The 26675-nt window shown below is 40.9% G+C and overlaps 1 protein-coding gene across 5 annotated transcripts in view; it reads right to left on the reverse strand.

The window, feature by feature from the left end:
- The window catches only part of LOC139763949 (uncharacterized), a 95022-nt gene that overhangs the window by 64565 nt on the left and 3782 nt on the right, over positions 1-26675 (reverse strand). For 3 of the 5 annotated variants that reach the window (XM_071690434.1, XM_071690433.1, XM_071690432.1), the window contains exons 2-3: positions 22050-22461; positions 7833-8011 (exon numbers count right to left, since the gene is read on the reverse strand). In XM_071690434.1, the coding sequence (XP_071546535.1) occupies positions 7833-8011; positions 22050-22461 (591 nt within the window). The remainder of the gene's footprint in view (positions 1-7832; positions 8012-22049; positions 22462-26675) is intronic. The other 2 variants (XM_071690435.1, XM_071690436.1) reach the window with 1 other exon arrangement.

The following is a 26675-nucleotide window of genomic DNA, read 5'->3' on the forward strand; positions in this document are numbered from 1 at the left end:
GATAGAGTTGTGCGCAGGAGGATGGATGTGCTGGAAATGAGATGTTTGAGGACAATGTGTGGTGTGAGGTGGTTTGATCGAGTAAGTAACGTAAGGGTAAGAGAGATGTGTGGAAATAAAAAGAGCGTGGTTGAGAGAGCAGAAGAGGGTGTTTTGAAATGGTTTGGGCACATGGAGAGAATGAGTGAGGAAAGATTGACCAAGAGGATATATGTGTCGGAGGTGGAGGGAACGAGGAGAAGAGGGAGACCAAATTGGAGGTGGAAAGATGGAGTGAAAAAGATTTTGTGTGATCGGGGCCTGAACATGCAGGAGGGTGTAAGGAGGGCAAGGAATAGAGTGAATTGGAGCGATGTGGTATACAGGGGTGGACGTGCTGTCAGTGGAGTGAATCAAGGCATGTGAGGCGTCTGGGGTGGACCATGGAAAGCTGTGTAGGTATGTATACATGTGTGTGGACATGTGTATGTACATGTGTATGGGGGGGGGGGGTTGGGCCATTTCTTTCGTCTGTTTCCTTGCGCTACCTCGCAGACGCGGGAGACAGCGACAAAGTAAAAAAAAAAAAAAAAAAAAAAAAAAAAAAATATATATATATATATATATATATATATATATATATATATATATATATATATATATATATATATACATATATATATATATCTTTCTTTTAAACTATTCGCCATTTCCCGCGTTAGCGAGGTAGCGTTAAGAACAGAGGACAGGGCCTCTGAGGGAATATCCTCACCTGGCCCACTTCTCTGTTCCTTCTTTTGGGAAAAAAAAAATGCAGTTCAGTAGGAGACGTATAAAAGAAAGAGACAGGAGGTCAAGAGAAAGGTGAAAGAGGTGAAAAAAAGGGCAAATGAGAGTTGGGGTGAGAGAGTATCATTAAATTTTAGGGAGAATAAAAAGATGTTCTGGAAGGAGGTAAATAAAGTGCGTAAGACAAGGGAGCAAATGGGAACTTCAGTGAAGGGCGCAAATGGGGAGGTGATAACAAGTAGCGGTGATGTGAGAAGGAGATGGAGTGAGTATTTTGAAGGTTTGTTGAATGTGTTTGATGATAGAGTGGCAGATATAGGGTGTTTTGGTCGAGGTGGTGTGCAAAGTGAGAGGGTTAGGGAAAATGATTTGGTAAACAGAGAAGAGGTAGTAAAATCTTTGCAGAAGATGAAAGCCGGCAAGGCAACAGGTTTGGATGGTATTGCAGTGGAATTTATTAAAAAAGGGGGTGACTGTATTGTTGACTGGTTGGTAAGGTTACTTAATGTATGTATGACTCACGGTGAGGTGCCTGAGGATTGGCGGAATGCGTGCATAGTGCCATTGTACAAAGGTAAAGGGGATAAGAGTGAGTGCTCAAATTACAGAGGTATAAGTTTGTTGAGTATTCCTGGTAAATTATATGAGAGGGTATTGATTGAGAGGGTGAAGGCATGTACAGAGCATCAGATTGGGGAAGAGCAGTGTGGTTTCAGAAGTGGTAGAGGATGTGTGGATCAGGTGTTTGCTTTGAAGAATGTATGTGAGAAATACTTAGAAAAGCAAATGGATTTGTATGTAGCATTTATGGATCTGGAGAAGGCATATGATAGAGTTGATAGAGATGCTCTGTGGAAAGTATTAAGAATATATGGTGTGGGAGGAAAGTTGTTAGAAGCAGTGAAAAGTTTTTATCAAGGATGTAAGGCATGTGTACGTGTAGGAAGAGAGGAAAGTGATTGGTTCTCAGTGAATGTAGGTTTGCGGCAGGGGTGTGTGATGTCTCCATGGTTGTTTAATTTGTTTATGGATGGGGTTGTTAGGGAGGTAAATGCAAGAGTTTTGGAAGAGGGGCAAGTATGAAGTCTGTTGGGGATAAGAGAGCTTGGGAAGTGAGTCAGTTGTTGTTCGCTGATGATACAGCGCTGGTGGCTGATTCATGTGAGAAACTGCAGAAGCTGGTGACTGAGTTTGGTAAAGTGTGTGGAAGAAGAAAGTTAAGAGTAAATGTGAATAAGAGCAAGGTTGTTAGGTACAGTGGGGTTGAGGGTCAAGTCAATTGGGAGGTGAGTTTGAATAGAGAAAAACTGGAGGAAGTGAAGTGTTTTAGATATCTGGGAGTGGATCTGGCAGCAGATGGAACCATGGAAGCGGAAGTGGATCATAGGGTGGGGGAGGGGGCGAAAATTCTGGGGGCCTTGAAGAATGTGTGGAAGTCGAGAACATTATCTCGGAAAGCAAAAATGGGTATGTTTGAAGGACTGGTGGTTCCAACAATGTTATATGGTTGCGAGGCGTGGGCTATGGATAGAGTTGTGCGCAGGAGGATGGATGTGCTGGAAATGAGATGTTTGAGGACAATGTGTGGTGTGAGGTGGTTTGATCGAGTGAGTAACGTAAGGGTAAGAGAGATGTGTGGAAATAAAAAGAGCGTGGTTGAGAGAGCAGAGGAGGGTGTTTTGAAGTGGTTTGGGCACATGGAGAGGATGAGTGAGGAAAGATTGACCAAGAGGATATATGTGTCGGAGGTGGAGGGAGCAAGGAGAAGAGGGAGACCAAATTGGAGGTGGAAAGATGGAGTGAAAAAGATTTTGTGTGATCGGGGCCTGAACATGCAGGAGGGAGAAAGGAGGGCAAGGAATAGAGTGAATTGGAGCGATGTGGTATAACGGGGTTGACGTGCTGTCAGTGGATTGAATCAAGGCATGTGAAGCGTCTGGGGTAAACCATGGAAAGCTGTGCAGGTATGTATATTTGCGTGTGTGGACGTATGTATATACATGTGTATGGGGGGGGGTTGGGCCATTTCTTTCGTCTGTTTCCTTGCGCTACCTCGCAAACACGGGAGACAGCGACAAAGTATAAAAAAATATATATATATATATATATATATATATATATATATATGAATGGAGAAAAACTGGAGGAAGTGAAGTGTTTTAGATATCTGGGGGTGGATTTGGCAGTGGATGGAACCACGGAAGCAGAAGTGAATCATAGGGTGGGGGAGGGGGGCGAAAATTCTGGGAGCCTTGAAGAATGTGTGGAAGTCGAGAACATTATCTCGGAAAGCAAAAATGGGTACATTTGAAGGAATAGTGGTTCCAACAATGTTATATGGTTGCGAGGTGTGGGCTATGGATAGAGTTGTGCGGAGGAGGGTGGATGTGCTGGAAATGAGATGTTTGAGGACAATATGTGGTGTGAGGTGGTTTGATTGAGTAAGTAACGTAAGGGTAAGAGAGATGTGTGGTAATAAAAAGAGTGTCGTTGAGAGAGCAGAAGAGGGTGTTTTGAAATGGTTTGGTCACATGGAGAGAATGAATGAGGAAAGATTGACCAAGAGGATATATGTGTCAGAGGTGGAGGGAATGAGGAGAAGTGAGAGACCAAATTGGAGGTGGAAAGATGGAGTGAAAAAGATTTTGAGTGATCGGAGCCTGAACATGCAGAAGGGTGAAAGGAGTGCAAGGAATAGAGTGAGTTGGAACGATGTGGTATACCAGGGTCGACGTGCTGTCAATGGATTGAACCAGGGCATGTGAAGCGTCTGGGGTAAACCATGGAAAGTTCTGTGGGGCCTGGATGTGGAAAGGGAGCTGTGGTTTCGGTGCATTATTACATAATAGCTAGAGACTGAGTGTGAACGAATGGGGCCTTTGTTGTCTTCCTAGCAGTACCTCGTGCACATGTGTACATGTGTATATATGTATATGTCTGTGTGTGTATATATATATGTATACGTTGAGATGTATAGGTATGTATATTTGTGTATGTGGACATGTATGTATATACATGTGTATGTGGACATGTATGTATATACATGTGTATGTCGGTGGGTTGGGCAATTCTTTCATCTGTTTCCTTGCGCTACCTCGCTAATGCGGGAGACAGCAACAAATCAAAATAAATAAATAAATATATATAAATAAATATAGTATACATGCATATGTCTGTGTGTGTATATATATGTGTACATTGAGATGTATAGGTATGTATATTTGCGTGTGTGGACGTGTATGTATATACATGTGTATGTGGGTGGGTTGGGCCATTCTTTCGTCTGTTTCCTTGCGCTACCTCGCTAACGTGGAAGAGATCAACAAAGCAAAATAAATAAAGAAATAAATACCTGAGTAGGAGAAATGGTCAACGAGCATTATAAGATTACTTATCAATTGAAGGCAAATAAAAGAGAAACTTTTGGATGTTAATGTTATGAGAGGGGCAGCTGGAGGGATGTCTGATCACTAACTTGTGGGGGCAAGGGTGAAGATTTGTAGAGGTTTTCAAAAAAGAAGAGAAAATGTTGGGAAGACAGTGGTGAGAGTAAGTGAGCTTGGAAAGGACACTTGTGTCAGGAAGTACCAGGATAGATTGAGTGTAGAATGGCAAAAGGTGAGAGCAAATGACATGAGGGGAGTAGGTAAGGAGTGGGTTGCATTTAAGGATGCAGTGATGGAATGTTGAAAAGACACATGTGGCATGAGAAAGGTGACAGGTGGGCAAATTTGATAGGGTAGTGGGATGAAAAATTGAAGTTGGTAGTGAAAGAGAAAACAGAAGTATTTGGACAATATTTACAAGGAAGGAGTATAAATGACTAGATGTATAAAAGAAAGTGGTAGGAAGTCAAGAGGAAGGTGCAAGGGTTGAAAAAGAGGGCAAATGAGAGTTGGGGTGAGAGTATCATTAAACTTTACGAAGAATAAAAAGATATTCTGGAAGGAGGTAAATAACATGCTTAAGATGAGAACAAATGGGAACATCCAGGAAGGGGGCAAGGGTGGATGTGATAACAGGGAGTGATAAAAAGAGTATATTGAAGGTTAGATGAATGTGTCTAATGACAGAGTGACAGATGTAGGGTGTTTTGTCAGGGTGGTGTGCAAAGTGAGAGAGTCAGGGAGAATGTTTTGGTTAAGAGAGAAGAGGCAGTGAAAGCTTTGTGGAAGATGAAATCCGGCAAGGCGGCAGGTTTGGATGATAATGTAGTTGAACTTTTTAAGAAAGGGGGCGACTGTGTAGTATGGGTATCCAATGAATGTATGGATCATGGTGAAGTGCCTAAGGATTGGCAGAATGCATGCATAGTGCCACTGTACAAAGGCAAAGGGGATAAAGGTGAGTGTTCAAATTACAGAGGCATAAATTTGTTGAGTATTCCTGGGAAATTGTATGGGAGGGTATTGACTGAGAGGGTGAAGGAATGTACAGAGCATCAGATTGGGGAAGAGCAGTGTGGTTGCAGAGTTGGTAGGGGATGAGTGGATCAGGTGTTTGCTTTGAAGAATGTGTGTGTGAGAAATAATTAGGAAAACAGATGGATTTGTATATATTTATGGATCTGGAGAAGGCATATGATAGGGTTGACAGAGATGTTTGTGGAAGGTCTTAAGAGGATATGGTGTGGGAGGTAAGCTGTTAAAAGCAATGAAAAGTTTTTACCAAGGATATAAGGCATGTGTACGAGTAGGAAGAGAGGAGTTATTGGTTCCCAGTGAAGGACAGTCTATGGCAGGGGTGTGTGATGTCCCCATGGTTGTTTAATTTGTTTATGGATAGGGTGGTTAAGGAAATGAATGCAAGAGTTTTGGAGAGATGGGAGAATAATGCACTCTGTTGTGGATGAGAGGGCCTGGGAAGTGAGTTTGATGTTGTTCATCAATGATACAGCACTGGTGGCTTATTTGATTAAGAAATTGCAGAAATTGGTAACTGAGTTTGGAAAAGTGTGTGAAAGGAGAAAATTGAGAGCAAGTGTGAATATTAGGTTCAGTAGGGTTGAGGGACAAATTAACTGGGATGTAATTTTGAATGAAGAAAAATTGAAGGAAGAAATGTTTTAGACATCTGGGAGTGGACTTAGCTGTGAGAGGAACCATGGAAAAGGAAGTGAGGGGTCAAAGGTGTGTGGAAGGAGAGAATGTTATCTCGGAAAGCACAAATGGGCATGTATGAAGGAATAGTAGTTCCAATAATATTATATGGGTGTGAGGCATGGGCTATAGAAAGGGTTGTACAGATGAAGATGGATGTGTTGAAAATGAAATGTTTGAGGATAATTTGTGGTGTGAGGTGGTTTGATCAAGTAAGTAATGAGAGGGTGTTTGATCAAGTAAGTAATGAGAGGGTAAGACAGATGTGTGGAAATTAAAAAGTGGTTGAGAGAGCAGAAGAGGTTCTGTTGAAATGGTTTGGACATATGGAGAGAATGAGTGAAGAAAGGTTGACAAAGACGATATATGTGTCAGAGATGGAGGGAATAGGGAGAAGCAGGAGGCCAAATTGGAGGTGGAAGGATGGAGTGAAAAAGATTTTGAGCGATCGAGGCCTGAACATACAGGAGGGTGAGAGGCGTGCAAGAATTGAGTGAAGATAGTGAACTGGAATGATGTGGTATACTGGGGTCTACCATGGAAATGTCTGTGGGGCCTGGATGTGGATAGGAAGCTGTGGTTTCAGTGCATTACACATGACTGCTAGGGACTGAGTGTGAATGAATGTGACCTTTTTTGTCCATTTTCCTGGCTCTACCTTGCTGAAGCAGGAGGCAGCAATGTGGTTTCCTGTGGGGTGGGGTAGTGCCAGGAATGGATGAAGGCAAGCAAGTATGAATATGTAGATGTGTATATATGCATATGTCTGTGTATGTGTATGTATTTATGTGTATGTTGATAAATGGATAATGACTTACAAAGGAAAACAATCAATGAAAAGCATGCATGTGTTCAGAGAGATGAGATCATGCAAAACAAATCTTATAGCCTTCTGTGACAGAGTAAGCAAAAAAAATAATTATTGATGCTGAATTTTCAAAACCTTTAGAGAAAGGCCCTTAAAGGATCAAATATAATCTGGGCAGAGGAAAAAGTCAACATGTTAGGGTGTCTTTTCTAACTGAAGTAGAGTAATCAGTGGTATACCAAGGGGTATGATCTTGAGACCATTGTTCTTCATGATCTATGTAAATGACTTCTCAGATGTTTAGATACAGGAAATATGTCAGTACAAGAAATCCTTTAGCATATATACTCAAGGATAATTACAGGAAAAGTAGAGGAAGGGCATATAAAGTCAAGAATAATTTACTTGAAACAATAAAAGATAGAAACAGAACACATCTTTACATAACAATGTTGGCTTGAAAACTGCATCCTGAACTAGAAATCTCAGTGGGATGCAGGATGAATGTGAGTAAAGGGGAGGAAGAAAGAACTATCACATGATCCTTTTCCTTCCAGATACTACCACACCTTTAATATCATGAATGTATTTTCAACTTTTTGTTTTTATTGGCAAACAATATGGTGGTGAACAAGCTGGTAATTATGCTCTATTAAACATTATTCAACAAGAAATGTGTAGAGACCAGATTTTTCTACCTTGGAAGAGGAAGTTTTTGAGAAAACAAAGAAAGTGTATGCAGCCTTAATGCAATTAAAAAGGACACATGACATATTAGATAAGAAAACTTTCTGGGAACTTCTGACAATATGGCATTCAAGGAAAAATTCAAGAATGCTAAAAGCCTTTATAATTTGAGTAATGTATGCTTGAGTAAGCAGTGGTATGAGTGAAAGGTTTGTAAGAAACTTGAGAACACATTAAGGCTGTATAAGGTCAACATGGTTATGAAATTAGCTAAAGTAACTTCAATATTTCTTCAGCTTTTTCATGGTGGTATAAAGAACTTAGCAAATATTTTAATAATTCAATTCAAACTCGTCTATTTATTATCATAAATTACTTTTAAATATAGCAAACAAACCTTAGCTGTAGGAGAGGCTTTGGGTAGCCTTGTTGTAAACTAGTGCATAAATTTTCTTTTTCCCTACTCATACCTTTTTGCAGTGGAATTCTGTAGCCTTTTGGGTCCCTTAAAGCTATGTGGAGTGACAGGAGTGCTTATATTAAAAGGGGAATACAGTCTACCAGGGGTTCGTCGAGAAGTATGCCTGGTAGTGGGCACTGGAGTTTCACCATCTAATTTGTATCGTCGACGAGTTGAGTTTCGGAACATCTGATAAAATTTTTTTAAATAATAACATATGACTTGTCTAAATGGTTGCTTATGCATTAGATATAAGTTAACAAAAAGAAATACAAGAGAAATTCAGAGACTTACATTTCATCACTTTACTAGCATGCATTTATTCTTTGAAAAAATCAATCTGCCTCTCTATTATAATCATCTGTGACTTTATTTCCTTTCAGTGATGGTGAGTCAAGTGCATATATCTTCATGGTTCATTCCTTCACATTCTTAACCTTGCACTTCATTATCATATAATCATGTCCAGCTGAGCTGTTAAGAGATATGCTTTATTCAAGCACTGACATTCATGCAAAAAAATATCTCCACTGCACATCATTACAAACCATCCATCCCTACCCACAAACAAGAAAATCACCCAAGAATTACACTTCAATAACTAGTATAACCAAATTACCCCCTCCACTAACAAATATTAATATAACCAAACACATTCATACACACATCACCTGCCAGCACTTAACTGTTACCCATCTACTACCAACACATCCCCTTCCAATATAAATCCTAGTGAATTTAACCTACTTACTAAAACACATATCAAGCTATCCTCTGTCTAACATTACAAGCATTCAATATACAAGAGACCCTACTCATGACTATCTACATATGCAATCATCATCCAACATGAAAAAAGAGATTACAATGGAGTTTCCCAAGGAGCAGTCTTTCTCAAACCCTCATCAGTCTCTTCAAGCATGACATCCCATTCCCTCCTACAGACCACAGTATGAAAGTCCTCTCATATAAGGATGACCTTACAATCACTTAACAGCCCTCTAACACCACAGACACAACAACAAACTTGTAATGCTACATTACACAATTAAAAACTGACTCTACCAAAACAGAATGTCTGCATCTCTAGAAATGTCTTCAGCCAATCTTTTAACACCATGAGGACAAGAATTCAACTGTCACCCTCCCATCACCTTGAATGACTAAGAAGGTGGGGTAAAAGAAAAAAATCTTATTTTCAAAATGCCTGGGTGTTGGAAGGATGCTTATTAGGGAAAATAATAATGTGCTGAACATCAAAAATACTCAAATATTATCTTGCACATAAATATGAGCTTTCAGTTAAACTTCAGAGGAAATAAGGCCATGAAGGGTGTATATCAATAAAATAATGATGATGTGAAGAAAATTTCACCTAAAGGTTAATATCTTTTTTGGCTATAAAATATTTCTAATATTTTCTAAAAATTGCATAAAATCAAAAATTTTCAATTTCAAAAAATTATATATTGAAGAATACCTATAAAGTTCCTTATTTGACAGATCAACAGGTTTTATAAAATATTTTGACGATCTGTGACTGTAATCACCACTAAAATAAACTGCTCCTACACATGTTTGAAGAGGCATGAACCTGTCAGTGGAAGAGTGCATTTTAAAGATGTCAGTTTCTGCAGGTCAATCCCTGTGTTCCCATGTGCTGTGGTTACTATCTCTTTCTTCATTTCATTGAGACAAGCATATTTCAAAGCTGTGGGAATAAGTAATAGAGTGTAAGGAAGTAAACTCTAGATTGATTTGGATAAAACTGAACTGGATGGCATGAGATGGGTGATTACAGTACTTGTGCACCTGGCCATGAGAAGAAAAATCATCAGGCAAGTGTTTTGGGAACAGCCGAGTGACTGCATCAATAGTTGTGGTGCATGAGACCAGGTGACTGGTGACTTAAATACGAAAATAAGCAATGTGGCAGCTGAGTGTATAATTGGTTCACATGGGAAATTCAGTGCTATGAATGAAAACAGTGAAGAGGTTGTGGAGATATATACCGAAAAAAGACTGGCGACTGGGAATACCTGGTTTAAAAAGAGATATACACAAGTATATGTAAGTAGGTAGGAGGGATGGTCAATGGGCATTATCATATTACGTATTAATTGAAAAAGAGAGTTTTGTAAAAGAGAGTTTTGGATGTAAACGTGTTGAGAGGGGCTGCTGGTGGGATGTCTGAACACAATCTTGTCGAGGCGAGGGTGAAGATTTGCAGGGGTTTTCGAAAAAGAGGAGACTGTCGGGAGAAAAGAGAACGGTGTGAGTGAGTGAGCTTGGAAAGGGAACTTTTGTGAAAAAATACCAGGTGAGACTGAGTGTAGAATAGCAAAAGGTGAGAGCAAATCAAGTGTGGGAAGTGGGTCAGGAATGAGAGGTATTCAGGGAAGAAATGATGACATGCAAGAGATGCATGTGGCATACAAAAGGCGATTGGGGGGCAGATTACAAAGGGTAGAGAATGGTGGGATGAAGAAGTAAAGTTTTTAGTGAAAAAGAATAGATGAATAGTGAAATAGTGAAAATAGTGAAAATGAATAGTGAAAAAGAATGGATGACAGCAGAAAGTATGAATATTTACATTTGTATATATGTATATGTCTGTGCATGTATTTGTATGTATATGTGCGTGTGTGGGTATTTATGTACATACATGTGTATGTGGGTGTGTTTGGGCCATTCTTTCGTATGTTTCATTGCACTACCTCATTAACACGGGAGACGGCGATTAAGTATAACAAATATCAAAATAAATTAATAAATATTGGGGCCTGAACATGCAGGAGGGGGAAAGGCGTGCAAGGAATAGAGTGAATTGGAATGATGTGGTATACTGGGGTCGACGTGCTGTCAGTGGATTGAACCAGGGCATGTGAGGCGACGGGTAAACCATGAAACATTTTGTGGGGCCTGGATGTGGAAAGGGAGCTGTGGTTTCGGTGCATTATACATGACAGCTAGAGAGTGAGTGTGAACGAATGTGCAATTTGTTGTCTTTTCCTAGCGCTACCTCGCGCACATGCGGAGGAGGGGGTCGTTATTTCATGTGTGGCAGGGTGGCGATGGGAATGAATAAAGGCAGACAGTATGAATTATGTACATGTGTATATATGTATATGTCTGTGTGTGGACGTGTATGTATATACATGTGTATGTGGGTGGGTTGGGCCATTCTTTCGTCTGTTTCCTTGCGCTACCTCGCTAACGCGGGAGACAGTGACAAAGCAAAATAAATAAAATAAATACATAAATAATATATATATATTTCTTTTCTTTCATACTATTCGCCATTTCACGCATTAGCAAGGTCGCGTTAAGAACAGAGGACTGGGCCTTCGAGGGAATATCCTCACCTGGCCCCCTTCTCTGTTCCTTCTTTTGGAAAAAAAAAAAAAAAAATGAGAGGGGAGGATTTCCAGCCCCCCGCTCCCTTCCCTTTTAGTCACCTTCTACGACACGCAGGGAATACGTGGGAAGTCTTCTTTCTCCCCTATCCCCTATATATATATATATATATATATATATATATATATATATATATATATATATATATATATATATATATATTATTTTTTTTTTTATTATACTTTGTCGGTCTCCCGCGTTTGCGAGGTAGCGCAAGGAAACAGACGAAAGAAATGGCCCAACCCCCCCCATACACATGTATATACATACGTCCACACACGCAAATATACATACCTACACAGCTTTCCATGGTTTACCCCAGACGCTTCACATGCCTTGATTCAATCCACTGACAGCACGTCAACCCCGGTATACCACATCGCTCCAATTCACTCTATTCCTTGCCCTCCTTTCACCCTCCTGCATGTTCAGGCCCCGATCACACAAAATCTTTTTCACTCCATCTTTCCACCTCCAATTTGGTGTCCCACTTCTCCTCGTTCCCTCCACCTCCGACACATATATCCTCTTGGTCAATCTTTCCTCACTCATTCTCTCCATGTGCCCAAACCATTTCAAAACACCCTCTTCTGCTCTCTCAACCACGCTCTTTTTATTTCCACACATTTCTCTTACCCTTACGTTACTTACTCGATCAAACCACCTCACACCACACATTGCCCTCAAACATCTCATTTCCAGCACATCCATCCTCCTGCGCACAACTCTATCCATAGCCCACGCCTCGCAACCATACAACATTGTTGGAACCACTATTCCTTCAAACATACCCATTTTTGCTTTCCGAGATAATGTTCTCGACTTCCACACATTCTTCAAGGCTCCCAGGATTTTCGCCCCCTCCCCCACCCTATGATCCACTTCCGCTTCCATGGTTCCATCCGCTGCCAGATCCACTCCCAGATATCTAAAACACTTTACTTCCAACCAGTTTTGCTCCATTCAAACTTACCTCCCAATTGACTTGACTCTCAACCCTACTGTACCTAATAACCTTGCTCTTATTCACATTTACTCTTAACTTTCTTCTTTCACACACTTTACCAAACTCAGTCACCAGCTTCTGCAGTTTCTCACATGAATCTGCCACCAGCGCTGTATCATCAGTGAACAACAACTGACTCACTTCCCAAGCTCTCTCATCCCCAACAGACTTCATATTTGCCCCTCTTTCCAAAACTCTTGCATTCACCTCCCTAACAACCCCATCCATAAACAAATTAAACAACCATGGAGACATCACACACCCCTGCCGCAAACCTACATGAGTCATACATACATTAAATAACCTTACCAACCAGTCAATAATACAGTCACCCCCTTTTTTAATAAATTCCACTGCAATACCATCCAAACCTGCTGCCTTGCCGGCTTTCATCTTCCGCAAAGCTTTTACTACCTCTTCTCTGTTTACCAAATCATTTTCCCTAACCCTCTCACTTTGCACACTACCTCGACCAAAACACCCTATATCTGCCACTCTATCATCAAACACATTCAACAAACCTTCAAAATACTCACTCCATCTCTTTCTCACATCACCACTACTTGTTATCACCTCCCCATTTGCGCCCTTCACTGAAGTTCCCATTTGCTCCCTTGTCTTACGCACTTTATTTACCTCCTTCCAGAACATCTTTTTATTTTCCCTAAAATTTAATGATACTCTCTCACCCCAACTCTCATTTGCCCTCTTTTTCACCTCTTGCACCTTTCTCTTGACCTCCTGTCTCTTTCTTTTATACATCTCCCACTCAATTGCATTTTTTCCCTGCAAAAATCGTCCAAATGCCTCTCTTCTCTTTCACTAATAATCTTACTTCATCCCACCACTCACTACCCTTTCTAATCAACCCACCTCCCACTCTTCTCATGCCACAAGCATCTTTTGCACAATCCATCACTGATTCCCTAAATACATCCCATTCCTCCCCCACTCCCCTTACTTCCATTGTTCTCACCTTTTTCCATCCTGTACTCAGTCTCTCCTGGTACTTCCTCACAAAAGTCTCCTTCCCAAGCTCACTTACTCTCACCACCCTCTTCACCCCAACATTCACTCTTCTTTTCTGAAAACCCATACAAATCTTCACCTTAGTCTCCACAAGATAATGATCAGACATCCCTCCAGTTGCACCTCTCAGCATATTAACATCCAAAAGTCTCTCTTTCACGCGCCTGTCAATATACATATATATATATATATATATATTTTCTTTCTTTCATACTATTCGCCATTTCCCACATTAGCGAGGTAGCGTTAAGAACAGAGGACTGGGCCTTTGAGGGAATATCCTCATCTGGCCCCCTTCTCTGTTCCTTCTTTGAGAAAAACAAAAAAAAAAAAAAAAACAAGAGGGGAGGATTTCCAGCCCCCCGCTCCCTTCCCTTTTAGTCGCCTTCTACAACACGCAGGGAATACGTGGGAAGTATTCTTTCTCCCCTATCCCCAGGGATAATATATATATATATATATATATATATATATATATATATATATATATATATATAACCCTCCGCTCCTTGTATTTTAACTTTCTAAAAGGGGAAACAGAAGGTGTCACGCAGGGAGTGTTCATCCTCCTTGAAGGCTCAGATTGGGGTGTCTAAATGTGTGTGGATGTAACCAAGATGAGAAAAAAGGAGAGATAGTTAGTATGTTTGAGGAAAGGAACCTGGATGTTTTGGCTCTGAGTGAAACGAAGCTCAAGGGTAAAGGGGAAGAGTGGTTTGGGAATGTCTTGGGAGAAAAGTCAGGGGTTAGCGAGAGGACAAGAGCAAGGGAAGGAGTAGCACTACTCCTGAAACAGGAGTGGTGGGAGTATGTAATAAAGTGTAAGAAAGTAAACTCTAGATTGATATGGGTAAAACTGAAAGTTGATGGAGAGAGATGGATGATTATTGGTGCATATGCACCTGGGCATGAGAAGAAAGATCATGAGAGGCAAGTGTTTTGGGAGCAGCTGAGTGAGTGTGTTAGTAGTTTTGATGCATGAGACCAGGTTATAGTGATGGGTGATTTGAATGCAAAGGTGAGTAATGTGGCAGTTGAGGGAATAATTGGTGTACATGGGTGTTCAGTGTTGTAAATGGAAATGGTGAAGAGCTTGTAGATTTATGTGCTGAAAAAGGACTGGTAATTGGGAATACCTGGTTTAAAAAGAGAGATATACATAAGTATACATATGTGAGTACGAGAGATGGCCAGAGAGCGTTATTGGATTATGTGTTAATTGATAGACGAGCAAAAGAGAGACTTTTGGATGTTAATGTGCTGAGAGGTGCAACTGGAGGGATGTCTGATCATTATCTTGTGGAGGCTAAGGTGAAGATTTGTAGAGGTTTTCAGAAAAGAGGAGAGAATGTTAGGGTGAAGAGAGTGGTGAGAGTAAGTGAGCTTGGAAAGGAGACTTGTGTGAGGAAGTACCAGGAGAGACTGAGTACAGAATGGAAAAAGGTGAGAAGTAAGGAGGTAAGGGGAGTGGGGGAGGAATGGGATGTATTTAGGGAAGCAGTGATGGCTTGCACAAAAGATGCTTGTGGCATGAGAAGCATGGGAGTGGGCAGATTAGAAAGGGTAGCGAGTGGTGGGATGAAGAAGTAAGATTATTAGTGAAAGAGAAGAGAGAGGCATTTGGACGATTTTTGCAAGGAATTAATGCAAATGAGTGGGAGATGTATAAAAGAAAGAGGCAGGAGGTCAAGAGAAAGGTGCAAGAGGTGAAAAAGAGGGCAAATTACAGTTGGGGTGAGAGAGTATCATTAAATTTTAGGGAGAATGAAAAGATGTTTTGGAAGGAGGTAAAGTGCGCAAGACAAGGGAACAAATAGGAACTTCAGTGAAGGGGGCTAATGAGGAGGTGATAACAAGTAGTGGTGATGTGAGAAGGAGATGGAGTGAATATTTTGAAGGTTTGTTGAATGTGTTTGATGATAGAGTGGCAGATATAGGGTGTTTTGGTCGATGTGGTGTGCAAAGTGAGAGGGTTAGGGAGAACGATTTGGTAAAGAGAAAAGAGATAGTAAAACCGTTGCGTAAGATGAAAGCCGGCAAGGCAGCGGGTTTGGATGGTATTGCAGTGGAATTTATCAAAAAAGGGGGTGACTGTATTGTTGACTGGTTGGTAAGGATATTTAATGTATGTATGACTCATGGGTATGTTTGAAGGAATAGTGGTTCCAACAATGTTGTATGGTTGCGAGGCGTGGACTATGGATAGAGTTGAGCACAGGAGGATGGATGTGCTGGAAATGAGATGTTTGAGGACAATGTGTGGTGTGAGGTGGTTTGATCGAGTAAGTAACGTAAGGGTAAGAGAGATGTGTGGAAATAAAAAGAGCGTGGTTGAGAGAGCAGAAGAGGGTGTTTTGAAATGGTTTGGTCACATGGAGAGAATGAGTGAGGAAAGATTGACCAAGAGGATATATGTGTCGGAGGTGGAGGGAACGAGGAGAAGAGGGAGACCAAATTGGAGGTGGAAAGATGGAGTGAAGGGGATTTTGTGTGATCGGGGCCTGAACATGCAGGAGGGTGAAAGGAGGGCAAGGAATAGAGTGAATTGGAGTGATGTGGTATACCGGGGTTGACGTGCTGTCAGTGGATTGAATCAAGGCATGTGTATGGGGGTGGGTTGGGCCATTTCTTTTGTCTGTTTCCTTGCGCTACCTCGCAAACGTGGGAGACAAAAAAAAAAAAAAAAAAAAAAAAAAAAAAAAAAAAAAAGGACTCATGGTGAGGTGCCTGAGGATTGGTGGAATGCTTGCAGAGTGCCATTGTACAAAGGCAAAGGGGATGAAAATGAGTGCTCAAATTACAGAGGTATAAGTTTGTTGAGTATTCCTGGGAAATTATATGGTAGGGTATTGATTGAGAGAGTAAAGGCATGTACAGAGCATCAGATTGGGGAAGAGCAGTGTGGTTTCAGAAGTGGCAGAGGATGTGCGGATCAGGTGTTTGCTTTGAAGAATATATTTTTATTTTGCTTTGTCGCTGTCTCCCACATTTGCGAGGTAGCGCAAGGAAACAGACGAAAGAAATGGCCTAACCCACCCCCATACACATGTATATACATACACGTCCACACACGCAAATATACATACCTATACATCTCAATGTACACATATATATACACACACAGACATATACATATATACACATGTACATAATTCATACTGCCTGCCTTTATTTATTCCCATCGCCACCTTGCCACACATGGAATAACATCCCCCTCCCCCCTCATGTGTGCAAGGTAGCGCTAGGAAAAGACAACAAAGGCCCCATTCGTTCACACTCAGTCTCTAGCTGTCATGTAATAATGCCCAAAACCACAGCTCCCTTTCTACATCCAGGCCCCACAGAACTTTCCATGGTTTACCCCAGACGCTTCACATGCCCTGATTCAATCCATTGACAGCATGTCGACCCCAGCATACCACACCGATCCAATTCACTCTATTCCTTGCCCGCCTTTCACCCTCCTGCATGTTCAGGCCCCGATCCCTCAAAATCTGTTTCACTCCATCTTTCCACCTCCAATTTGGTCTCCCACTTCTCCTCGTTCCCTCCATCTCCGACACATATATCCTCTTGGTCAATCTTTCCCCACTCATTCTCTCCATGTGCCCAAACCATTTCAAAACACCCTCTTCTGCTCTCTCAACCACACTCTTTTTATTTTCACACATCTCTCTTACCCTTACATTACTTACTCGCTCAAACCACCTCACACCATACATTGTCCTCAAACATCTCATTTCCAGCACATCCACCCTCCTGCGCACAACTCTATCCATAGCCCACGCCTCGCAACCATACAACATTGTTGGAACCACTATTCCTTCAAACATACCCATTTTTGCTTTCCGAGATAATGTTCTCGACTTCCACACATTCTTCAAGGCTCCCAGGATTTTCGCCCCCTCTCCCACCCTATGATTCACTTCCGCTTCCATGGTTCCATCCACTGCCAGATCCACTCCCAGATATCTAAAACACTTTACTTCCTCCAGTTTTTCTCCATTCAAACTTACCTCCCAATTGACTTGACCCTCAACCCTACTGTACCTAATAACCTTGCTCTTATTCACATTTACTCTTAACTTTCTTCTTTCACACACTTTACCAAACTGTCACCAGCTACTGCAGTTTCTCACATGAATCAACCACCAGCGCTGTATCATCAGCGAACAACAACTGACTCACTTCCCAAGCTCTCTCATCCCCAACAGACTTCATACTTGCCCCCCTTTCCAAAACTCTTGCATTCACCTCCCTAACAACCCCATCCATAAACAAATTAAACAACCATGGAGACATCACACACCCCTGCCACAAACCTACATTCACTGAGAATCAATCACTTTCCTCTCTTCCTACACGTACACATGCCTTACATCCTCGATAAAAACTTTTCACTGCTTCTAACAACTTGCCTCCCACACCATATATTCTTAGTACCTTCCACAGAGCATCTCTATCAACTCTATCATATGCTTTCTCCAGATCCATAAATGCTACATACAAATCCATTTGCTTTTCTAAGTATTTCTCACATACTTTCTTATGAGAAATACTTAGAATTCCAGTTCAGTGTGTTCATCTTACATTTAATAACAGGAAGACATCCCGTCAGATGGGAGGTGGTTTGATCGAGTAAGTAACGTAAGGGTAAGAGAGATGTGTGGAAATAAAAAGAGCGTGGTTGAGAGAGCAGAGGAGGGTGTTTTGAAATGGTTTGGTCACATGGAGAGAATGAGTGAGGAAAGATTGACCAAGAGGATATATGTGTCGGAGGTGGAGGGAACGAGGAGAAGAGGGAGACCAAATTGGAGGTGGAAAGATGGAGTGAAAAAGATTTTGTGTGATCGGGGCCTGAACATGCAGGAGGGTGAAAGGAGGGCAAGGAATAGAGTGAATTGGAGCGATGTGGTATACCGGGGTTGACGTGCTGTCAGTGGATTGAATCAAGGCATGTGAAGCGTCTGGGGTAAACCATGGAAAGCTGTGTAGGTATGTATATTTGCGTGTGTGGACGTACGTATATACATGTGTATGGGGGTGGGTTGGGCCATTTCTTTTGTCTGTTTCCTTGCGCTACCTCGCAAACGCAGGAGACAGCGACAAAGCAAAAAAAAGAAAAAAAAATTTCCTGCGTGATGTAAAAGGCAACTAAGAGGTGGGATCAAGGTGTTGGAAACCCCTCCCTTTCTTGTATCTCAGTTTCTATAAGTTGAAACAAAGGAAGTGGCCAAGCAAGGAATGCACATCCCTCCTGAAGGCTCAGGCTGTGGTGTCACAATGTGTTTGAAGGTAAGCATGATAATAAGAAAGAAATTTGTACAGTAGTATGCTTGAGGAAAGGAACCTAGATATTCTACCTCTGAGTGAAACAAACCCCAAAGGTAACAGGGAAGAATTATTTGTGAATGTCTTGGAGGTAAAGTCAGGGAAAACTGTAAGGGTGAGAGATAAGGTACGGGTAGCACTTCTGCTGAAGCAGGAGTCATGGGAATGTGTGAAGGTGTAAGGAAGGGAGTTCCAGACTGATGTGGGTAAAACTGAAAGTGGATTACAAGAGACAGGTGATTATTAGTGCCTTTGCACCTGGGCACAAGAAAAATGACGAAGAGGCAAGTGTTTTGGGAGCAGACGAGTGTGTCAGCATTTTGATGCAAGAAACTGGGTATTAGTGATGGGCAATTTGAATGTGAAAGTCAGTAAAGTGGCAGCTGAGAGTATAATTGGGGGCATGGTATATTCAGTAAGATGAAGAGAAATAGCAAACAGCTTGTGGAGCTGTGTGCTGAAAAAAAAGTGGTAACTGGGAATACCTGGTTCTGGTTTAAAAAGAGGGATATACATAAGTATATGTAAATGTGGTAGGAAAGATGATCAGCAAACATACAAACTGTAAGGCATACAAAGGAGAGACTCATGGATGTGGATGTGCTGAGAGGGATAGCTAGTGGGATTCTGATCATTCCTTGGTGGATGCAAGAACAAAGGTTCGTAGAGGCTTTGGGAAATGAGAAAATTATGTGGGTGTGAATAGAGTTGTGAAAGTGAGCAATCTTGGAAAAGAGACATGTGAGAATAGATACTATGAGAGATTGAGTGTAAAATGGCAAATGGTAAGAGTAGATGAAGCTAGGAGAAAGACTGATGAATGGGAGGTATTTAGGGATGCACTGTTTACAAGTGTGAAAGAAGTGTGTGACATACAGAGGGTGGGAGGTGGACAGGTGAGAAAGGGTAGTGAGTTCTGGGAAGAAGTTAAGTAGCTAGTGAAACAGACAAGAAAGGTGTCTGGGTATTATTTGAAGACAAGGAGTGTGAGTGACAGAGAGATCAATAGGAAGGTGCAGAAGCTGAAATAGAGGGCAAATGAGGGTTGGGAGTATCAGAAAACTTCAGGGGGGATAAGAATATACTTTGGAAGAAGGTTGATAGTGTGAAAAAAATACAACCTGAAACACTGGTGAAGAAGGCAAATGGGAAATGGTAACAATTAGTAATGAAGTGGAGAGGAGATGGAGCAAGCATCTTTAAGGGTTGTCAAATGTGTTCAATGATATGGCAGTGGATATGGAATATTCTGGATGTGGAGATATGGGAAGTGCAAGTCATGGAAAGTGATCTAGTTAAAAGGGACAACATGGTGAAAACCTTGCATAATATGAAGTGCCATAAAGTGGCTCCAGAGGAAGGAATTAAAAATAAATTTCTTATGGGGGTTATTGTGTTGCTGACTAAGTTAATCAGGATTTTCAGGGTACATGAGGTTCATGGAGAGGTGCCTGAGGATATGTAGAATGCCTGTATAGTGTCACAGTCTAGAAGCAAGGGGCACAAAAGTGAATGTTCAAATAGCAGAATTTGAGTGTACCTAATAAGTTGTATGGAAAAGTGGGGCTTGAGAGGGTAGTGGCAAGGACAAAGTTTCAAACTGAAGAATAACAACATGATTTTAGGAATATTAGAGGATGAGTGGATCAGCTGTTTGCTTTAAAGAATATGCAAAAGAAATACTCAAAAGAAACAGAGGGATTCGCATGTCGCATTTATGGATCAAGGTAAAGCATATGAGAGGGTTCAAAAAGAGATGCTCTATGGAAGGTGCTACAAATATGTGGTGAAGGAGCTAATCTATCAAAAGCAGTGACGAGTTTTTATCAAGAGAATAAGGTATGTGTGCAAGTAGGAAGAGAGGTGGGTTAGTGGTTCTTGGTGAAGATGGGTCTATGCCAGGGGTGTGATGTCACAAAGGCTGTTTAAATCTGTTTATGGATAGGATGATTTGGAAGGTGAAAGCAAGAGCCTTAAAGAGAGGAGCAGGTATGCAGTCTGTTGGGGATAAGGAAGCCTGGGAGGTGAGTCAGCTATTTGCTGATGGTATGGCACTGGTGGCAGATATGAGTCAGAAACTGCAGAAGCTGGTGTCTGATTCTGGGAGTGTGAAGGGATAAAGTTGAGACAATGTGAATAAAAGCAAGTTTATAAGGTTTAACAGTGAAAGCAACAGGTTATTTTGTGTGAGTATGAATGAAGAAAATGTGAAGGAAGTGGAGTGTTTTAGATACCCAGGAGTGTGTGTGGCAGTGAAAGGAACCATGGGAACTAAGGTGAGCCATTAGGTGGGTAGGTGAAGGGCAGTAAGGTCCTGGATGTACTAAGGAATGTGTGGAGAGACAGGTCACTGTCTTTAAGGGCAATCATGGGTATGTTTGACGGGAGAGTAGTCCTTTCGATGCTGTATGAATGCAAGATATAGGCCTTAGAGAAAAACATACAGGACAGAGTGAATATATTGGAAATTAAATGTCTGAGGACAATATGGGGCATAAGAAGGGTTGACTGAAATAGAAATGAGAAGGCAAGATTGATATGGGTAGTAAGAGGAGTATGACAGTTGAATAGGATATGCTGAAATGGTCTGGACATATGAAAGGGATAAGTTAGGAAAGGATAAGCAAGAGGTTAATGTATTTCTTTCCACATTAATGGGCTGTGTTGTTACCCGAATGTTTTTCCTCAAAGTCCTCCTCTGTTTTCATTGTTTTCAGAAGAAAATGGGAAGGGAAATAAATGTAGGTTTTGAAGTTTGAAAAACTTTGTCTCTGAAGGCCATGCCTGTGCCCTGCCCTACCCTCTGTTTTTCTGAATTAACTTTCTCTACCGATGATATCCACTCTTGCTTTGATGCAAGTAATCTTTGAATTCTTGGCTGTTGGTCAAATCAATTTCCTGGATAGAGTAGGTTGGTGACATCATCACTCTGGTGGACTCTGGCCAAGGGTGGGACCGAAATGAGTGAGATGCTGCATCCATGGGTTAGTGGTTTGTGACAAATAGAGAATGCTTATACTATTCCAACAGATAAATAGGCGTTAGGTCCTAACCCCTAAAGCATCCCCCCAAAAAAAATAGTAAATACATAATAAATACTACTCACAGGACACCACCTCAGAAAGAGTATGTTTTTAAAACTTCAAAATAAACATCTTTCTCACTCTTTTTTAAGAAGCCACACCTGGGGCATATTTTTGTCCAAGCCATGTCAACTCCTATAAATAAATGAAAAGATAGAATAAAACAGAAGGAAAATAGCAAATGAGTGAAAGAAATAATTCAGTGGAAAACATTCAATCATACTGTCTGCCTATTTCACATGAGCTGGCCTATTGAAGAGCAAGAAACAGTACACTTGATGCCTAATAAAATAATCTTTATGATCTAAAGGCCACAGCATCATAAATTCTACTTTCAGGGCGCATGAATGAATCAACACACCTGTGTCAATGATGAAAATGATGTCCTTACTCCCTGAAGTGCACGATTCATCTTCCTACCACCCTCTCTAAAAATACTGCTGGTATGAGGCTTCAGCTGTGAAACATTGTCCTGGATAGTATTCCAGAGGGGTGCAACACCAGAGGGTAAATTACGCAGAGGCCTACGTGGTAGAGTTGAAGAGGTGTGGAAAACACAAGCAGACTGATCAGGTTCTTCATGATCTTTGGAATGATGTGGATGGTTCTGACAAGGGTTACTGTAATTTGGAAAAAACACAGGGCAGTTTTCAGAATTATTTTCATCTACACTTTTTGGGTCACAGCCGCACCTATTATTACTATAAGCATTACTATGTTTGGTGTGATGGAGTTCTGCTTCACTGTCATCTTGATGAAGGTCTGACGTGTGCCTGGAAATATGATCCATTTTAATTATCCTCAAAATGACTTATCCACCAACTATGTAATAAAATACAAACATGCTAATTACCTTTTTTTTTTTTTTGCCGCTGTCTCCCGCGTTTGCGAGGTAGCGCAAGGAAACAGACGAAAGGAATGGCCCAACCCACCCCCATACACATGTACATACATACGTCCACACACGCAAATATACATACCTACACAGCTTTCCATGGTTTACCCCAGACGCTTCACATGCCTTGATTCAATCCACTGACAGCACGTCAACCCCGGTATACCACATCGCTCCAATTCACTCTATTCCTTGCCCTCCTTTCACCCTCCTGCATGTTCAGGCCCCGATCACACAAAATCTTTTTCACTCCATCTTTCCACCAATTTGGTCTCCCTCTTCTCCTCGTTCCCTCCACCTCCGACACATATATTCTCTTGGTCAATCTTTCCTCACTCATTCTCTCCATGTGCCCGAACCATTTCAAAACACCCTCTTCTGCTCTCTCAACCACGCTCTTTTTATTTCCACACATCTCTCTTACCCTTACGTTACTTACTCGATCAAACCACCTCACACCACATATTGTCCTCAAACATCTCATTTCCAGCACATCCATCCTCCTGCGCACAACTCTATCCATAGCCCACGTCTCGCAACCATACAACATTGTTGGAACCACTATTCCTTCAAACATACCCATTTTTGCTTTCCGAGATAATGTTCTTGACTTCCACACATTCTTCAAGGCTCCCAGAATTTTCGCCCCCTCCCCCACCCTACGATCCACTTCCACTTCCATGGTTCCATCCGCTGCCAGATCCACTCCCAGATATCTAAAACACTTCACTTCCTCCAGTTTTTCTCCATTCAAACTCACCTCCCAATTGACTTGACCCTCAACCCTACTGTACCTAATAACCTTGCTCTTATTCACATTTACTCTTAACTTTCTTCTTTCACACACTTTACCAAACTCAGTCACCAGCTTCTGCAGTTTCTCACATGAATCAGCCACCAGCGCTGTATCATCAGCGAACAACAACTGACACTTCCCAAGCTCTCTCTCATCCCCAACAGACTTCATACTTGCCCCTCTTTCCAAAACTCTTGCATTCACCTCCCTAACAACCCCATCCATAAACAAGTTAAACAACCATGGAGACATCACACACCCCTGCCACAAACCTACATTCACTGAGAACCTATAAAACACATATAAAGCTTAATCATTAGAACAGTATCCTCCATATCAAGTACTTCTAAATATAAAACAATAACTGGCATACTACTTGTGTCTTTTTCCAAGTGAGATATCTGGGATAAAAAGTTTTCAAGGTACATTAGTTTTATTATTACTAATGTGAGCATTCCTGTCATCTGAATTCTGGGAATCCAGTTCTAGAAATCAACTACAACCACAGGTACAAGCCAGTGTATACTTGAATCACTCATCACAAATATTAATAGTTAATGATTATGATATCAAAATGAAAAAAAATAGTTTGAACTTGATTCACTCTTCATATATAGTACTAATTAATGATATAATTAGAATGAAAAATCATGGATAGAAAGCCATGTATGTCAGGCAGCAGTTTGCACTTATTCAAGGTTAACTTTGGAGGAATAAGGCATGATGGAGGGAGTGGGGAAAGTATCTACATATGACATGGTTTTCTAATTACAAAGGGCTTGCTAGAAAAATATTGTTTTTCTCTGTAGCTATGTACATTATATAATTATCTTCTCTGAATGTTTTGCACAGGTTGTACATCTTTAATCTGGCAACCTTGGGACCTCACCAGTGCCAGACCACAAAAATGCAGAAAAACAAAAATTGACCCTTAAGTCATAAACAGCTGATGATACGATCCCATAGTACTCACCCAAAGTCTTTACAGAAGTTCCTCTGATTTTTTCAGTTACTCTACCTTTTCAAGCACAGATAATGATTTATGTATATGCTTATTGGCATTACCTTCAGCACCTCTTGGATGACATCCTGAAGGGCTAAAATACAGCTGAATATAAGAAATCAACATGACTGTTGATTAGCTCAGCTGCAATGTAAACACATCTTGGTGCCTCAGTGCTGCTAACAGCACTGCCCTGGTGGCGGATCCATAAACTAATAACTACAGGCAGCAGATTCAAAACATACTGGACCATGGGAGTTGCCAGACCACAGAGCACCAGATTAGTGAGGTACAATCCGTACTTGTCCGACAGATCTATTTCATTTGGTAATACAGTGATTAATATTTCTTTTTCATATGGCTCTCATAAAGTTTTGTTTGCTTACCTCTTCATAGTGCCCCAGATATTATTGCAACTTAATCAATCTGTCTCTTCAGAATTTGAATGCTCTGAAAACAAGAATCTTATCTTTTGACACCCTCAATCCATTGGCTATATATCTACACCTCTGATGCCCGTTCCCTTCGGGAACTCCCATCAAGGGGTGGCGACAGCAAAAGTCTCTTCACTTATCCCTGTCCTTACATGCCTCCATTGCATACACCATACCATGCACTCTTCCACCATTTCTCTCCCTCCAATATTCTTCTATTCTATTTACCCATGCCACAGGTGGTCTTCCTCTTACACCCCAATCCCTTTAATTGTACTTGTAAACTCCCAGGCTTGCATTCTTTCCACATGCCCAAACCACCTCCAAGTATTACGTTTCACCCACTCTACCATTCCACAATTCATTCCCCATGCATTCCCTGCCATACCACATTTCTCATAAAAACTTTCATTTCTTTCTTCAATGCATCTAGTGACACCACATGCTCTTCTCAAATAGCTCATTTCCACATCATGGATTTTGTTGGCATGCACAATTTACCATATATCTTTCTCTTCCTCTTTCTATGTGAAACAAGGATTTTCCATCAGGAAGGGCTAGAACTTATGTACTTATCACATATCTTGCTTGATGGAAGGTACTATTTTCTCTACTGTCATAAACGTTGGATACTTAACTATAATGAGCTCACCTGGAACACTTTTTAGCCAATTTTCAAGGCTTGTTTTTAAATATTTCTGTACTTATCCCACTGATTTCTTATTTCACTTGGTAATGCACTAAATAACCTTTCTTATTTCACTTGGTAATGCACTAGATAACCTTTCCAACTTTCTTGGCATGCTCTTATAAAGTTTTGTTTAACATCCACTTGATAATGTCCAGGCTATTATTACAGACAATCAGTTTCTTATGTGTTACTAAGCTTTTAAAGTAAGAAAGCTGTTTTTGATAACCTTTTAGGCTGGAGTTCAAATGCTTTTAACTTCTCATGATACTCAAAATAATCCATTCCACCAATTTCACTTATGAAACATTCCAGGATTTTTTCCAGCATGTTAATTTCTCCTAATCTTGATGGTGACCAAATAAAACAGCAGTGTTCAAGTTTGTTTTTTGTATGTACTGAACAGCTTCATCACCGTTAGATCCCCTGTGCTGCATGTTCAGTCCACTGCTCGTGCACTTGAGCAAATAAAGCAATTTCATCGATGTATTCTACATATTGTAGTTTTTCATTTATAATCATTCTTAAGTGTTTATGTTCACCTCTGTTTTCCTAATGAATTTCTTTTCCTGTTGACCCTTATAGGGTGTAGCTGTTACATTCAATACCTTACCATACCTTTACGTGTTCAGATTTGTCCTCACTGAATTCCATTAAATTTTCGTATGCCCATTTTTATATGATGTTCAGATCTGTCTGCAATTTCTGCAGATTTGAGAGAGGCTGGTAAGTTTAGCCATAACATAATATTGAGGTAGAAAGGATTTCAGGTGCCATGATGTGCTTCTTCAATGGGCCTTTCTGAGGTTTATGTGATGTGAATATATGCACTGATGTATCATGATAAATATCAAGGAGCAAACATAGTACTATAAGTAAGAGGTCTTGATTTTCAGTTGTATATGCCCTGGTGGTGCAATATACATTTGATCTTAGATGTGAAGTATGCACCAATATGATACACTAAATATCACCTTATATCACCAAGAATAAAACCAAATATTGTTAACAAGAAAGAGACAGGAGGTCAAGAGAAAGGTGCAAGAGGTGAAAAAAAGGGCAAATGAGAGTTGGGGTGAGAGAGTATCATTAAATTTTAGGGAGAATAAAAAGATGTTCTGGAAGGAGGTAAATAAAGTGCGTAAGACAAGGGAGCAAATGGGAACTTCAG

The sequence above is a fragment of the Panulirus ornatus genome, chromosome 48, assembly GCF_036320965.1.
Source record: "Panulirus ornatus isolate Po-2019 chromosome 48, ASM3632096v1, whole genome shotgun sequence".
NCBI lineage: Eukaryota > Metazoa > Arthropoda > Malacostraca > Decapoda > Palinuridae > Panulirus > Panulirus ornatus.